Raw genomic sequence first — 16282 nt, 5'->3', positions numbered from 1 at the left:
TATGTATGCATGTGCTCACATGCTCACACACACATATACACATTCATACATATATGCACACGCACATGCTTGTACACACACACATGCTCACATACAGGTACACATATGCACGTGCACATGCTTGGACACATGCACACACATGCTTGCACCCCCACACAGGCATGTACTCATGGTCGCACACACATAAACGTATACACACTCATACGTGTGTGCACAGTGACGTGTGGTCTCCACGGACACAGACACCTCTATTTCTCGCTGCCGAGGACACTTCTCAGGCATGCTCTGGGCACACGAGGCACCTGGGAGGCAGTGGCCCATCTGTCACCGAAGGAGCCACGTGGAGCCGCACAGGGTGGGCATGGGGAATGGAGAGCAGCCCGGAGTCCCGTACTTTGAAAAGACAGAATCTGCACTGTGTGTGTGGACAGAGGAGGGGATCCCAGCCCAGGGACAGAGCTGAAGAAGGAAGGAATTAAGACAAAAATGCCGGGAAGTCGTGTCAACCTATCATGACTCAAGCCTCAAGTTTTTAGTCAAATCACTTGTAGTTTGTCAAAAAAAAACTACAAAAAGCTCTGCTTTCTAGCTATGGATTCTCAACCTAGCGACACTGAAATTCTGATTTCTATTTGGTCTAGATTTTGTTTGATTACACATTTGACACTAAATCCCTATTTTAGGGCTAAAACATTGAAAAACACCCTCCAGGTTAAGCAAGCTCTTCAGAGAATTAAGAAACCCAAAAAGTCAGAACGAGGACCCCAGCCAGTAATGACCCCAGTGCACCCAAGTGACCACAGTGGACAGGAATGCCAAGCAGCTGTCCCTCCCTTGGGACCTGCTTCCTGGCGTCCCCGGGCCAGGGGCTGTGCTGGGGACAGAATGGGAACAGGTCACGGCCTGCCTTTGGGACCTCCGGGAGGGAGAGAGACTGTGGCTCACTTGGTACCGATGATGGTCCAAGAACGTGAAACACGGCAGGGGGTGCACACAAAGACCCTGTGTGAGGGGTCCCCCAGGCACCTGGACCGTCCCCAAGCATGGCCACGCCTTACTCATCACTGGCTCAGCAAACGCTTGACTCGAAATTGGCCGTCTTTGCCCCGCATGTCAGTGCCCTGTGTGAGCACGACAGGTGCGTGTCGGGACCACGGGCACCGAGGACCCGCCAGCTCCCGCCTGCCGGCCGTGGGCATGGTGTTCCTGCAGAGCAGAGAGCAGAGAGCAGACACGCTCCTGGTGCAGGAAGTCGAGCCTGTCCCTCAAACCCCTTAAGGCCCAGGAGCGAATGCCCTGGGCTCCGTCTGCCCTGGCGGCTCCACCCTCCTGGGCGGTATGCGGGTCAGCGGGTGTGGCTGGGCTCCAGCAGAGCTGTTGGTAAACCGAGTGCAGATGGACCTGGCGTGTGCACCTTTCTGCTGACCCCTGTGCGGGCCTAGTAGTAACTCTTTCTGAACAGACCGTTCAAGGGCCCCGTATGGCTGCCGAGAGGCGTTAGGGTGTGGAGAGCGGGGAAGTCTCCGGGTTTACGACAGAAACAACAACTTCCAGGACGCTGGAAATACTTCTCGAAGTCCTCCTGACACTCGCCACCTTCATTTACTAATGCGTATACTCTGCGAACAGCTTTAGGAAGAAACAAGAAAATACTGTGATTTCATTCAACTTCCTGCGGTCCACGTTGGGTCTCTGGCTGAGACGTATTCACAACTCGTCCGTCTACAGACGGCTCTCCTTTGTCAGTATCTGGTGAGCAAACGCAAGGGACTTTCCAGGTGTACGAAGCAGGGAGGGTCGCTGGACCCTGCGGAGACCAGACCAGCGAGAAGGCCAGACGCTGGCCGACACACAGCCTCGCAGGGCTGGGGACACGGAAACCCGCGGGGAATCTCTGTGCTGAGGACACGCCTACAGCAGCCCGGCCCCAAAGGACCCCCTCAGGGCAGGGGTGCGGTGGGGGCACGGCAGGGGTGGAGCCGGCTACTCCCCGAGGGGAAGGGGGCATGTGGCCGGCGGTGTCCCGGCCGGGAGAGGGCAGCCTGGCGTGCTCCAGGCCCAGGCGGGGGAGGAAGGCCGGAGGGGCCGGGGCACGCGGTGGCCCTGCAGACAGGTGACTTACTTCCGCCATGAGGCCGGGGACGGCTCGGGCTCCCTCTCCGAGGACCCCAGCGTGGCGAAGAACGTGAAGGGCCAGGCGAGCAGCATCGCGATCAGGACGAGCAGCAGCCGGATGGGGAAGAGTGTCAGCGTCATGAAGGCCATCTGGGAAGACAGAGGCGAGGTCATTCCGGAATTGGCGGACTCCGCACGGGCAGCCAGCCCGGAGCTGGCGTGGAAACGCCACGCCTGCCCTCACACGTGGCGGCGAGTGGCCAGGACGTCCTGCCGAGGCTCTGGGCTGCACTGCCATCCCCCAACCCCGGCGCCCACAGTCCCGCACCTGAGCCCCTCTGGGGCCCGCCCCGGCACACGCCTGAGCCCCAGCACAACCCGGGGACGCCTCTGCAGCGCTGAGGTTCCCCGCGGTGAGGTGGATGCGGGAGCTCAGGGAGCACTGGGGATGCCCGTGACTCTCCAGCCCTAGGACATCACGGGCGGGAGCCCAGCAGAGAACAGGGCACAGCCAGCCCACCTCCAAACGGGCAGTCTGGTCCAGGTGACACCACGGGAGGGGCTCCGTGGGGATGGACACATGGTTCACCAGAGGGGTCAGGGAAGGAACACGGTGGACAGATGGCCATTCCTAAAACCAGGCACCTGTGCGCACAGAACCAGGCTGTGGTCCCCGCCTGGGGGCACACGCCTGGGGACACACGCTCAGGAGCCTCGCGGTCTCAGAGGGCCAGCATCTCAGTGATCAGGGAGGAAACAGGGCAGGGGACGGATGGCAAAGCTTAAACTTACAAAGGATTGGTGATCAACAGATGCAACTTACAATTATTTGCAGTAACACACGCTTCGAACGTGTAGGTTTCGGTGCAGGGAGGACAGAAGAGACAGGTCAGGAGAAAGTGCACAGCGACATCTCCCAGCTCCCGGCCGACCGGCTGCAGGGCCCACGGCCGCCCCCCGCTCGTCCATTACCCGCACCGGACGGCCCTGCGGTTTCTCTGCAGGCGCTCCCGGGTCCCCTGTCAGGAGCAGCACCGCCCAGCAGGTGGGAGACAAGCTGTGTGTGTGAGTTTAAACTGTCTAGTGGCCCCACAAGGTGAGGAAGTGAACGTAGCACAGACATCACATCTGCTGTCCTGTGGTTGATGCTGGTGATGACATTTCCCATCAAGTGTGGACTTGCTCTCGGCTGTAGCAGATGTGCTTTGCTGACAAAAAAGTACCTTCCCGCCCCTGGGTTTCTGGGAGGTGGGTTTGTTCCAGGTCACGAATGGGTGAACGCGACTTGCTGTCCTTCCTGCTTCTGGTGTTTGTTTGCTCAGCCTGTGTCCACCACATGCTGCTTTTAGACGTGGGAACCTTGGTCACAGCGCTGGGGTTTCTTTTTTTTAATGTTTGTTTATTTTGAGAGATAGAGAGCACAAGCAAGGGGGGCAGAGAGAGGGAGAGAGAACCCCAAGCAGGCTCCCCGCTGTCAGCACCGAGCCCCGCGTGGGGCTCGACCCCACAAACCGTGAGACCATGACCTGAGCTGAAACCAAGAGTCGGGGATTTTTTTAAGGAACTGCTGAGTCTGCTCACCGATGTGTCTCTGGGTCGAGTTGGGGGCAGGCCTGACCCACAGCTTCCCTCCGGTGGATCCCGTGGCGTGGCCCCCCCTGCACACCAGCGAGCTGCCTCTCGGGGGAGTTTCCACGGCGATGCACACACAAGCGCTGTTCTAATTTTATTTTCACCGCTTACCTAGGTGTCCCACTTCCTCTGATCCTTCAGTGCTTCTGCCACTGAGAAAATCCTCTCTGGGAGTCCCCAGCAGGTTTTTCCTCCCCTAACCAATCTCCCACCCCGCACGCGTCTGCAAGAGAACCGAGAAGCTGCCCGTGGCACTCTCCCGTGCCTCTCGTCACCCTGCCCTGCCGTGTAATCGGCATTGTTCGTGCCCTCTGAAACTTTTCGGCCTACACTGACCGGTATTTTTCTACTCTATCAGCCTGTTTACTGAACCAGTTTTGGATGGGTTTACCGTCCCCGGGGCCAGTCGGTCGGTCGTATGAATTTTAGCTCCTACCGGCACCCCGCTCTTACTCGGACTCTAACGCCCCTCTTGACTTCTTGAGGTAAAAGCACAGAGCGGTATTTTCGGAAGCGCCCCGTTTCCCGCTGCCACACTGAGAACGCCCAGCTTTCTCCAGCCCCACGGTAAGTTCCGGACGGCTGGCTGCGGGCGCCCCGGACGGCCTTTACACCTGCTGCCCGCGCGGGACGGGCCGAGGGACGACCAGGCGGCAAAGCACGTGAACAGAGCCCGCCAGGAAGCGTTCACAGTGCGAGGGTGCAGCCGCGATGCTGTTTGCCCGCCATCAGGCCTACCCCCCGCTCTGGGTCGACAAAGACGGAACCACACGGGTTCCTGGAGGGCGTGGGAGCGGCAGCCCCGCCCCGTACCTCTGAGAACCACAGACGGGGACGGGGACGGGGAGGCGAGGGGTCCCCGGGGGGCGGCGCCCCACTCCCTCCAGGGGTGACCCAGACCCGCCCGGTGCCCCGAGTCAGGGCACGTGTGCTGCTCCTCACGTTGTGAATGACATGTGTTCCCGTGGGTGGCCAGCAGCTGTTGGACCCGGGACACAACACGTGAGTGACCACAACTGACTGTGACAATTCGCGCACCTCTTACACGCATCCCGAGAACACCACCTGGTTTCCGAGTTTCACGGCGAGCGGGGAGGGGGCGTGTGAGTGCCCAGCACGGGCCGGGGCCCTCAGCTCACAGACGGGGCTCGTGCACAGTGTGGTGAGTGAGCGTCACAGGCCTGCAGTGACCACCTGGCTGGGCCTGAAGGACGGGGAGAAGGTGGACACGGGTTTACGAGGGCCACGTGAGCGGCTTGGGGAAGGCGAGCACCTTCGGGGGGCCCATGGGGTGCAGGAGGGCCCCGGCCACCTGGGCTAAGACCCCGTGTGTTTCCCGGGCTGCTCCCCAGGACCCCATGACCCTGCCTTGACCTTGCCCCAGCACTGGGCCCACGTGCTGTCCACTGGGCTCAGCCCTGCCCCAGAGAGGCAAACGGTCCCCAGAAGGGGCAGGACTCGGAAGGCTTCCTGCAGCCTCTTCCAGAATGTTCTGTGGGCTATGGCCACTCCTCCTGAATTCCAGGCTACCGGCTGGTTGGACCCTTCTGTCCCCTTGCATCTTCTGGCCCACCTGCGTCCTTCCCAGGCCCGGCCACCTCCTGGTGCCCTCGCTGTCCACCACGCCCTGTGCCCAGCCTGTCGGAGCACACTCAGAGTTTCCAGCCACAGGACCACAGGCAGGGCAGCCATGTCAGCCACACGGACGTTCTCAAGTATGCTGGGGCCGAGGAAACGTGTGCTCAGAACGTCCTGGCTGGACTGGAAGACAAACAGGGCCACAAGCAGATGAAAGGGGCCAACTGGGCTGTTTCCAGGCAGTTCCGGCTCAACGTTCGGGAGGCACTGTAATTAGCAACTAGGCTGGACACGGTATTTCCTTCCCATTCCCCAGTGGGAGTGCGCCGGGAGGCAGAGGGGGGCCCCGGGGAGAGAGCGGGTCTCCGCTCCCCACAATCTGAGTAAGACTCAGCTCTGTGCTGGACTCCCGGGCTGGGGTGTGCCCGCTCCCACCGGAGCCCCCCCCCAGGGCGGCCCTGGGCCGGAGGGCGGGGTCAGCGGGGCCTCAGGGAGAGAATGCTAGCCTTGCCCCCGGCAATGGCACAGGGCAGGGGCCGGGGGCAGCAGTGGCACACGGGGAGGAACGCTGCTGACCAAGCAGGAAAAGGCTGCTAACACGGGACCCGCGTCCCCTCCAAGATGCTCCGAGGGCTGCGGCCTGTCCCTGTCGGGAGCCCCAGTCACCCTCGAAAGTGCCAGGCCGGCCCTCCCACGAGCTGAGGGTTTATAACCCAGTCCCGGGGGGCCCGCGGTGACAGTCCCTGGCTGAGTCGGTTCACGCTCCTTGGAAGCTGGCTTAGATACACGGTCCCATCGGAAAGGGGTCCCCAGGAACAGACGCTGCCCTCCAGGTTCACGGTTGCCCTGAGTCACAGAGCAGCTGTTCCGGCCCGGTATGCTCTGTCTGGAGTCCCCGCTGGAGCAGACCCAGGCGCAAGGAGACCCTCACGGCCACCTGCAGGCTCCCAGCACTATTTCCTGCCAGACGGAACCAAGGCTCCTGGGCAAAGGCACTCCCAGCGGGGGCAGAAAACGTGGAAGGGGTACCTGGAACCCAGCGGCACAGCGGAGATGGGGAAGGCAGGCAGAGGTCCCTGGGCCCGGGAGCCCCCGCGGCAGACATGCCACTGTGACCACAGTAAGAGCCATCGATGAGGTAACGGAACTTCACACATGCTCACGAGTCCATCAACCAGGCGCACACACCCCACCTCACTGGGGGCCTCCGCGGACCCCAGGAGACCAGCTCCGAGTGGCACCCGGGCCAACAAGGACGAAGAATCAGGCATCGTGCTGTCCATCCCGAGACTGTCCCTTGGGGCAGCCACGGGGAGAACCCGGGAGTGTCCCCACGGGCTTCCGGAACCCACCACTCGCATACACCCATGTGAAGGGGTCTGTGTGGACGGAGACAGACATGTGAGCCGGGCGCCGTGTGGATGAGCCACGTGACAAGCCAACAGAAACAGAGCCTCCTGATTCTGGATCAGAAGACACGAGAGACACGGGGAGGCGATTGGTAAAACGCAGAGCAAGACGCTCAGGGACAAAAGCCCCAAACACACCGTAAGAAAATAAAAGCAAGGAGCTGGAAGGAGGCTCCACGGGAGGACGTGTGTGAGGCTCCGGGGTTGATGCCCGCGGCCCTGCTCGAGACACATGTGCACCCGGGAGCATCTACAGGTCAAGTCTGGGCTTTGCTTGCGGATCAGTGAGACCAGGGAGAGAGCAGGCGTCGGCGAGACCAGAGTGGCCGGAAGTTGGCGACTGCTGAGGTGGGCGAGGGTGGGCATGGGGCTCACTACGTTTTCTCTGCTTCAGTGTTAGGGGCTGAACCGTGGGCCCCCCTTCAGTACTGATGCCACAACCCCCAGCCTGCCTCCCGACGTGCCCGTACTGAAGACAGGGCCTTGGAAAGGGTATTAAGGAACAATCAGGTCACCAGAGCAGACCCTAATTCCATAGGACAGGTGTCCTTATACGAAGAGGAGACTAGGTTACAGACACGCACAGAGGGACGGCCGGTGAGGACTCACGGAAGTCACGGCACCTCCACGCCAAGGAGAGAGGCCTCAGGAGGAACCCACTCTGCCCACGCCCGGGTCTCGGGCTCCCAGCTCCCAGGACCGGGACAGATAAATGCCTGCTCTTAAAGCTGCAGGTCTGTGGGGTCAGCATCCAAGCACACTCACTGGCGTCCGTCTCAAACCTCCCGTAGGAAGACGGTTCTAATGTCAAACGTTCCCCGATTCTCAGTGAATCACAACACCCCTGCTCAGGCTCACCTGGCAGCCACTCCCTCCTCTCTGCCAAGGCCATGAAGGCCACCAGGACCGCCGACATCATCGTCACACAAGCTGGTCCAAGCGCCTTGTGTTTCACAATCAACACAGAACCGCCGACAGGGTGCACGAGAGACAAAGACCTCGGGTGCACATGAGGAAGGGTCCCCGGTGTCTCCACCTGTGCCGCCCTGTGGCAGGCCAGGTCACTGCAGTGACACGTGTCCTCGCAGGGCATGCACAGGCTGGCCAGGCACCGAGATATCGTGCGCCCCCAGCGCACACCGAGGGACCCCAGCCTGCGGTGCAAGGTGCTATCGGGGGGAGAGCAGGTTCCAGGGCCAGCGTGCTTCAACTGCAGAAAGGATAATCACCACCATCCAAAGGACACGAGAACGTGTTCCCAAGTGCACTAGAGAAAGATGTACCCTCCGTGTGATTTGAGAAAACAGGAGACACACGCGGAGGCACCTGCCGGCCACACACAGTGACACACGGTCCTACCCTGCACTAGTTCCACCCAGCGGCTTAGAAAGTCTCGGGGAATGGCGCTCACACACGGCGAGCACCCCATCAGCCCTCAGCCCACACACGCCCCTCCTGGAGGCTGCTGGACACACAGACGAACGAGAAAGCGAACGTGGGAGACCACAGCTCGGCACCATGGCCATGAGGCTGAACACAGGGCCCCGGGGCCCACCGGCTGTGGTGGAGGCCAGGTGCACCTGGGGTTCTGCGAACAACCGTCCTCTCCCACGAAGCTGCGCGACAAGGCGCTACGGGTGACAGCTCAGGGAGCCTGTGTGTGCAGCTGGCGGGCCCAGCTCCCCGGGAACCGCTCGCGCGGGTGTTGCTGCTGACAGCATAGCCGGATGGTGCCACCAGGGGACACTGAGGTGATGGTCACTGTGTGACAGGTGCTGGTGGCCAGCCAGAGGGAGGAGCTTCGGGGATGGACCAGAAGGGACCGGCTCCCGGGGGAGGAGCTTCGGGGACAGACCCAAGGGGACCGGCTCCCGGGGGAGGAGACAGGGCTGCCACCTCCACATCAGTTAGACCCCAGTGTTCGGACGGCACGTTCTTCCAGAACAACAGAGCCCAGTGAGCGCAGGAAAGGGAGACGATCACGAAGGAGCAAGGCCCGGGGGGATGGTGGAGCCTGGATTAATGGGGGTGCTACAAATACAGTGAACACGGGAGAGGGTCCAGGGGGGACCACGGGCACCCTGAGCTGGCAGTGAGGTGCCATCTGAACGGTGGCCTGCCCACACCCAGCAGGACGGGCTCCCAGGGCCAAGCAGGGAAGTCCCAGACTTGTGGACACTGGGGGGCTCCCAGCCCAGAGACCCAGCTCACTAGCTGAAGGGACACCTCAGGACCAAGTCACCGAAGGGCTGCAGTTCCGGGAGCCACACTGAGAGGGAACCAGCTAGCCCTATCAGGTAGGCCCAGTGGCTCAGGGGTTAGCGGGGGCTCATCTTCTGAAACGAGCCTGCATAGGGCTCAGGGGCTGAGGGCACCCTGGCATCTGGGGTGGGTCTTGTAGTTTCCTCACACAGCACCCTGGGGGGCTGGCCTGGGTCGCTCCAGGCTCTTCCCACGAGGAGAGGAGAGATGAGACACACGGAGTCTACAGAAAGATCGCCAGGGCAACGTGGGATAAACAGAGGAGAACCCTACCTGGGAAATCGCTCTCTTCTCTTTGCTGTCACTTACTTAAAAATTCGAAAGCAAGTTGTTTTTGAAAATCCTGATTTAGAACAGACAGAATATTCCGAAACTGGGAAGCCAATGCCCAATGTCCCCCCGCCTCCCGAGCCTGGTCCAGGAGGGAAGCGGTCCACAGAGCCACGTCCCCTGGGGCCACTGTCCCCTGACGCAGCAACAAAACACATACATCTACCTTTCCTTCTAAAGAACTTAGAAAACGTACAGCAACTGTCACAGGAGAGCGATCAGCTGGCAGTCCAGTGCTTCCCTGCACAAACCCCTGGCCTCGGAGCCTCGGAAGGAGAGTGGCCACGCGGACCCAGCGCCCTACAGATGCCTGCCCAGCAAGCCAACCTCAGAACGCACATCCCCTCTGGGTCCCCACAGGGGGACGGAGCAGGGGACGGGGAGCACGCTGTGCCCCAAACGCACGCGGCAGGGGTGGGGATAACCACCTCCTTCCAGTAGCTTCCTTCCTGGAAAGCAGACAGAGGGAGCCGCGCCCTGAACTGTGCTGCGATGCTCCCACGTCCTCACACGCGGCTGCTCTCACGCAAAGACTCCCCTCCACGAAAAGACAAAACACGGAGCGAGGCTAGAAATCTGGGGCGGGGGCGGCGCAGGGACGTGGGGGTCACGTCGGAGGCACAGCTCTGTCTTCACTGGGCCTCCTGCGTGACTGTCATTGTTTACTCTGGTGTCAAATCCCCATCGGACTGACCGTCCTTTCCTGGCTGATGTGTGCAGGTTAGGGTCTTCTCGCCCCTGGGCTCCCACGGTCCCTCACTCTGAAGCCGTCTGTCCGGCCGTGTGACTGTCGGGCCATGCTCACCGCTACACAGAAGCTATTTTTTCTCAGCTCTCCCACTCAAACCTAAAATTAAATATAGCGTTCCTAAAACCTGATTTTTCCCTCAACCCGCAGGCAGCCCTGGTCCTGTCCGTCCGGCGCCCTGGTCCTGTCTGTCCAGGAGCTTTCAAACCTCATCTCAAGCACACTCACCCAACCTGGAGTCTCTGCAAAAGGACAGTCTTTAGGTAATTCACTCTGAGTTTGCAACCTGCAACGCAGTCCAATGGCAGAGCTGTTTTCACACACACACACACACACACACACACACACACACACACACACACACCGTGCCTGACACGCTGGACGGCCTGGCTCGTCAGGCAGCAGCAAACAACTGTGCGGTTCCCTGTGGGATCAGAGTTGCTCTGCCCACGGCACCCCGGGGCACGCACCCCGTAACCAAGGGAACCTGCACTACACGGTCCTCCTCACCTGCCCTTTGACGAGCGTCTGAGGGCCCGGGGGCGGAGCTCAGAGCCTTGCAGGGGCTCAGGCCTGTGTCTGGTCTGTCACCAGGCACTTCATGGGGCCCCGTGTGCAGGCCCCCGGCACCAGGGCCCACAGACAGTCCAGCTGGCGAGAGAGGCGTGAAGCCAAGCACATGGTCAGCGGGCAGCCAGGAGGGCAGTTCAGGGCCCCCGGTGAATGTAGCAGAGACAGAGGCACAGGGGGCCCCGAGGGGGTGGGCAGGGCACTCGGGGACATCAGGAGATGCCTGCCACACAGACTCCAGGTCCCCAGGAAAAACCACCAGGGGCTGGGCCCCCAGGCAGGGGAGGGACGCAGCGGCCGGTGGAGAGAGGCCTGGGAAAGCAGGGACCTCGGTGTCCCTGCTGCGCAGACAAGAGAATGAAGGACCGGACGGGCCTGGGGGCAGAGAGGAAGACCCCCGGACCCCTGCCGCACTGTCACTGTCACGGCCGCCACCTCAGCTGCCCAGGCTCCCCCGCTGGCGCTCAGCCCTGAGAGCACGCTGCTGGGCAGCGGCACGATGCCCCCTCCACTGAAGACCCGCTCCTACCTGAGCACCTCTGAGCTCCCAGGGCCCCTCGTGTGCCCCCCTCTCCCCCCCAGTCTGGGCTTCCCTGAGCTCTCTTCCGGCCACATCAGGGTTTCAGCCCAAGTGCACCTGCAGAGAGCCCTGGGGGCAGGGGGGGGGGGGGCAGCGGCTTGGGCTGGGAGTAGGCAGAACACATGCCCTGGAGAACAAGTTCACCGGGCCAGTGCACGCACGCCAAGTGTCTATCGCGAGCCAGAGCCAGCGTGCTCCCGACGCCCACACGGAATGCACATCAGTGGGGACAGCCCTGGCTGGCTCACAGCCCTGCGGGCAGCAGCAGGCGGGGGAGAGGGCTTGCCTGCGGGCAGGGGCAGGGGTGGGGAGGGGAGGGAGCACCTATCCTCCAGGGGAGGGGACAGGAGAGCTCCCCGCTACCTGGTGGGGTTTAAGGAAAGACAAGAAGTGCAGGGCCCTGCGTGGAGGGAGGGGGCGGTTGTGGGTGTTCGCGGCCGGCCCCTCCCGGCTCAGATGGCCAGCAAACGCCCTCGGCCTCCGCCTCTCCTCGCCCCTCCCACCCACGGAGTTTCACGCAAAATCTCATTTCCTCAGGATCTTCAGGACCCCCGAGCTAGAGCCCAGAGCTCTGTCCCCCGGTCCCTGGGACTCCACGCTGCCAATCCTGTGCCCCCGCAGACGTGAAACTCCAGGCAGGCCAGAGGCCCTTCGCGGGTCCCGGGTCACCCTGAGAACTTAGCGCCCCGGCCTGGCTCTCTTGGCAGGTGCTCAGGAACAGACCAGCGGGACAGAAGCAGAGACACCATGAAGGGTAAGATTTCTGGGCTGGACGTTCCACTCTGGGGACGACGCTCACATCCAGAGCAGGAATTGGCCCAGATCCCTATTTAAAGACTGTAGGAACTCAGCGACAACTGACCCGTTTCCACAGGCGCCTCACCTGTGGGGCCAGGACACCCTGTAATTACACGTCCTCAGAAAGGGAGCTTTCCAGGCACAGAGCTCCCACCTACAGGGTGGCGGGAGCCCTCTCCCCCACAGATGGGTACAAGCCTAGGCTGGGAGCACAGCTGGAGGGGGACACGTCCTGGTGAGGCGCTGGGGGGGGGGGGAGGGGGCGGCACATCCTGGTGAGGGAGGGACTGGGAGGGGAGGGACCAGGACCTGACCAACCAACCAGGGAGTAGGCGGGAGCAGGGAGGGAGCACGGAGAAGGCCCCCTGTCCCTGTCCGCTGAGCAAAGGAGGCTCAGAAGCAAAGCACAGGGTCAGAGTGCAGCGGGGCCTTTGGGGATGAGCACCTGAGTCCCTGTGCTCCGGCCGCACCAGGAGCTGTGAGCCAACCTGCCCACGAAGCGTCTGCTCCTCCCACAGCTGCTGCCCCGGGACACCGCAGGGCCCGGCCCTGAAGCTCAGTCCTGACAAAGTGACGCTCAGGTCAGGTCCATCCATCCGAGGACACAGCCCGCAGCTCCTAACAGCAGTGTCTCAGGTCAGGGCGTGTCCTGGCACGGAAGGGGGCGCAAGGGTCCTGGGGAGCAGCTTACCGTCGCTCGCCTCACGGTCAGGACTGCTTCAGCCACGAGCAGAGCAGAGCAGAGCACAGTCCGAGGGGCAGGGAACGTGCGAGGGGCACCAACCTGCCCTGCCCGGTGGGGGCCTCAGGGCTGGCGTGCGGCAGGGAGGAAGACTGAGAAAAATAAGTAACTGTCAATCCTCCCACCCTCCCTCCCCCCCCAGACGCACCTGAGAGGCACAGACCCGGTCCCCCCAGCTGCTCACCCCCACAGACACACCTGGCCTTGCGCCCCGGGAAATCCCTTATCTCTAGGGCCCTCGGCAGGATCTGAATAGAAGAATCTTGAAATTCAAGAGCTGAAGCATTTCCAGAGGCTTCCAATCGTTCGGCAAATATCCAGAGAGCCTGTGGGGCCCAGGGTCATAGCACATCCTCAGTCCCTTGCAGGGGGCCCCTCCTGGAGCCCTACGATGCCCTGCCTCCAGCTGCAGACACCCGTCCAGGCACCTCCTACCCCACTCCCCTCACAGACTGAGCGCCCCCAGGACATCTCCGCTCAACCTCACCCCCAACAGCTGCCTTCCCCAAAACGATGGCTCCAGGGCACCATCTGCGGGAAAGCTCCTGGGGAACCTCCAGGCCCTGTCCCCCAACTGCAGGGAGCCCCTTAACCACATGCCGCCTCCAGCCCCCAGCTGTGTGAGTCCCTCTCCAGCTGCAAGGAGACTCGAGGGTACATTCTGTCCCCCCCCCCCCAGCTGTAGGGAGCTCCCAAAGCATCCTGGCTGTCTGCCCACCCAGATGTAGGGAGGATCCTGGCTCTGACCCCCCAGCTGCAGGGAGGATCCTGGCTCTGACCCCCCGGCTGCAGAGAGGATCCTGGCTCTGACCCCCCAGATGTAGGGAGCTCCCAGAGCATCCTGGCTCTCCCCCCCCACCAGATGTAGGGAGGATCCTGGCTCTGACCCCGCAGCTGCAGGGAGGATCCTGGCTCTGTCCCCCCAGGTGTAGGGAGCTCCCAGAACATCCTGGCTGTGTCCTCCCTCAGATGCAGGGAGGATCCTGCCTCTGACCCCCCAGCTGCAGGGAGCTCCCGGCCCACCGTAACACTTTCGGGGTGAGGGTGGGTCTCACACCAAGCCTGGCAGGGGTGGAGAGGGGCCTGGGAGCTCACTACCCCAACTACCCTGGGGAAGGGGAAGTGTGGAGTGGGCTGGTCCAAGCGCTCCTGGGCACAGCACACAAAAGCCACCGGGACAGGATGGGAGGGCGTGGGGTGGGGGCCGGAGGCAACAGTGGCCGTGGCTGCTCTGGGGGGCAGGGGAGGGGGACTCTGAGCTTGGGAGCTGCTGAGCTCCGTGGGCCCATGAGGACGTAGAGCTCGTGAGTCACGTGGCACAGAAGTGACTAAGGACTCAACTCCTTCCTGCTGGTGAGAGACTTAGCGCCACAGGGACGGGGTTCCGCTGTGGGCCCTACGCTGGGAACATTCAGGGCCTGATCCCAACCAGGCCCTCAGCCCTGGGATTCCCGGCTGTCTTGGAGCAGGGTCACTTCTGGGCATGCTCTATGTGGAGCAGACCTGCCCTCCAGGCCTCAGGGACTCTGTCTGAGCCCGGCTCTGTGCCCCCGTCCTACGGGTTTCAAATATTAACACTGCTAAAGATGCTCTTCAGAAAGACTTTATGTGGGAAAAGAAATCACCACACTGGCTCTAAGACGGAAGTAAGACTCGTGGGAGTAAAAAGGCCACGGTGTCCAGGCACCTGGAACACGTCCCACGCGTGAGCACTGACGGAGCCAGCGGCTCTGCCCAGGCCGGTCCCTGGCAGCTTCGTGGGGCATCAGCAGGTGTGAGAGAACTGAGGGGACCCTGTGCTAGAAGAGGCGGGTGCCACTGCTGCGTCTGCGTTTAAGGGCAGCACTTATTTTTTTTTATTTATTTTTTATTTTTTTCCAACGTTTATTTATTTTTGAGACAGAGAGAGACAGAGCATGAACAGGGGAGGGGCAGAGACAGAGGGAGACACAGAATCTGAAACAGGCTGCAGGCTCTGAGCGGTCAGCACAGAGCCCGACGTGGGGCTCGAACTCATGGGCCGTGAGATCATGACCCGAGCCGAAGTCCTGAAGTCGGACGCTTAACCGACCAAGCCACCCAGGCACCCCTAAGGGCAGCATTTAGCAGAGGTGCACTCACTGAAGTGTGCAAGGCTACCACACGGGGAAAACACAAAACACCAGGAACGTGCAACTCAGTCACGCTGCTGCCCATTGTGAAAGGGAGGGCTGCAGGATGACTGACTGGGCCTGAGAAGCACAAGCACTGTCCTCAGGCTTCAGACACACCCTTTGCTCTGGCCTCATTTGCAAAACAATCTGCAGACTTACAAAGGCGTGCGGAACACCAGAAATGTGGGAAACACTCCTCGTCCCGACCCACTGCAGCAAACTGTGAGGGGCGAGCTCTGGGGACGGGACGTTCGGTCCAGGACGTGAAGGTCAGAGAGGCGGAAGGCCCCGGGGGCAGGAAGGTGAAGGAACAAAGTACCAGCAAGGCCCCAGGTCTCTGGCAGGGTAGGGGTGAAGCTCTGTGAAACACGATTTGTGGGAGTCCTGCTCAGACTCGCAGGAACAGAGCGCTCAGGACACGTCCTCGGACTTTCTCCACCATCTGGGGCGAGGCCTCTGGTGGGCGGATGCCTGCGGGGGCAGAGGGCGGGCAAGCACCGGCTTCTGCAACAGGGCGCTTGACTGGCCAGTTTCAGGGACAAAACCTTCGTTTTCTAAAACGAGACGTAAAACTGACAGTACTTTGTTCAGTACTCTGAAATTAAGAAGAACGCAAAACATGACTGCGTGCGCGCGTCCATACTTGCGTGTGTGTGCATACACACACATTAAGACTCTGTTTCAGGACCAGAGAGCAGGCAGGATGGAAAGTCAAGTCTCTCCAATCCTGGACCCCCTTCCCCACTCCTCGACGCTAGCCACAGTTAAGTGCAATGTGCTCGCCCTTCCGGAAAATGAGAACTGGATTACAGGCAGCTCTTGGTGCATTCGAAGAGACAGCCAGTCCCCGAGGGCAGGGCTCATGGGCACTGAGCCTGCCTGGGCGTCGGGGGACCTCGGAGTCTACTCACCTGGGACACCAGGACCGGCGTGGGGCCTCCACCCCCTGCCTCGGGGGCTGCACTGCCCGGCCAGCGGCAAGGACGCTGCACCTTACTGGGCTACACGTGCACCAACGGAGGCCGTGCTCTCAGGCTCCCAGGGCCCCGCTCCGGAGCCTCAGACTCCCAGGCATCTGGGGGGGCCCCAGGCCCCGCTGCAGCCGGCCCTCTGTGTCTTCCCACGCGACGCCTGCTGTCCTGGAAATCCTCATTCCCATGTTACGTTCCTCCCGGCTTTCCATTGCCACCCGTGGCTCATGAACACCAGAGTCAAGCTGCCCTCCCCTTTACGCACCCCTTCACGCTCTTCAGCAGAACAGTCTCGTGCGTGGAGTACCCAGACAGAGGGGCAGCGGGAGCATTGGGGTGGGTGCCCGGAAGCCTGGCAGGTCAGAGAAGCAGCTGGAAGCCACCAGGCCTGGAA

The 16282-nt window shown here is 61.7% G+C and overlaps 1 protein-coding gene across 2 annotated transcripts in view; it reads right to left on the bottom strand.

The window, feature by feature from the left end:
- Positions 1-16282, bottom strand: part of LPCAT1 (lysophosphatidylcholine acyltransferase 1) — a 45054-nt gene that overhangs the window by 25372 nt on the left and 3400 nt on the right. For both annotated transcript variants that reach the window (XM_027073688.2, XM_027073692.2), the window contains exon 2: positions 2123-2265. In XM_027073688.2, the coding sequence (XP_026929489.1) occupies positions 2123-2265 (143 nt within the window). The remainder of the gene's footprint in view (positions 1-2122; positions 2266-16282) is intronic.

Source organism: Acinonyx jubatus, chromosome A1 (assembly GCF_027475565.1).
Source record: "Acinonyx jubatus isolate Ajub_Pintada_27869175 chromosome A1, VMU_Ajub_asm_v1.0, whole genome shotgun sequence".
NCBI classification, from domain to species: domain Eukaryota; kingdom Metazoa; phylum Chordata; class Mammalia; order Carnivora; family Felidae; genus Acinonyx; species Acinonyx jubatus.
Note: the sequence above shows the minus strand (reverse complement) of the source record. Positions and strands in the feature narration are given on the sequence as shown.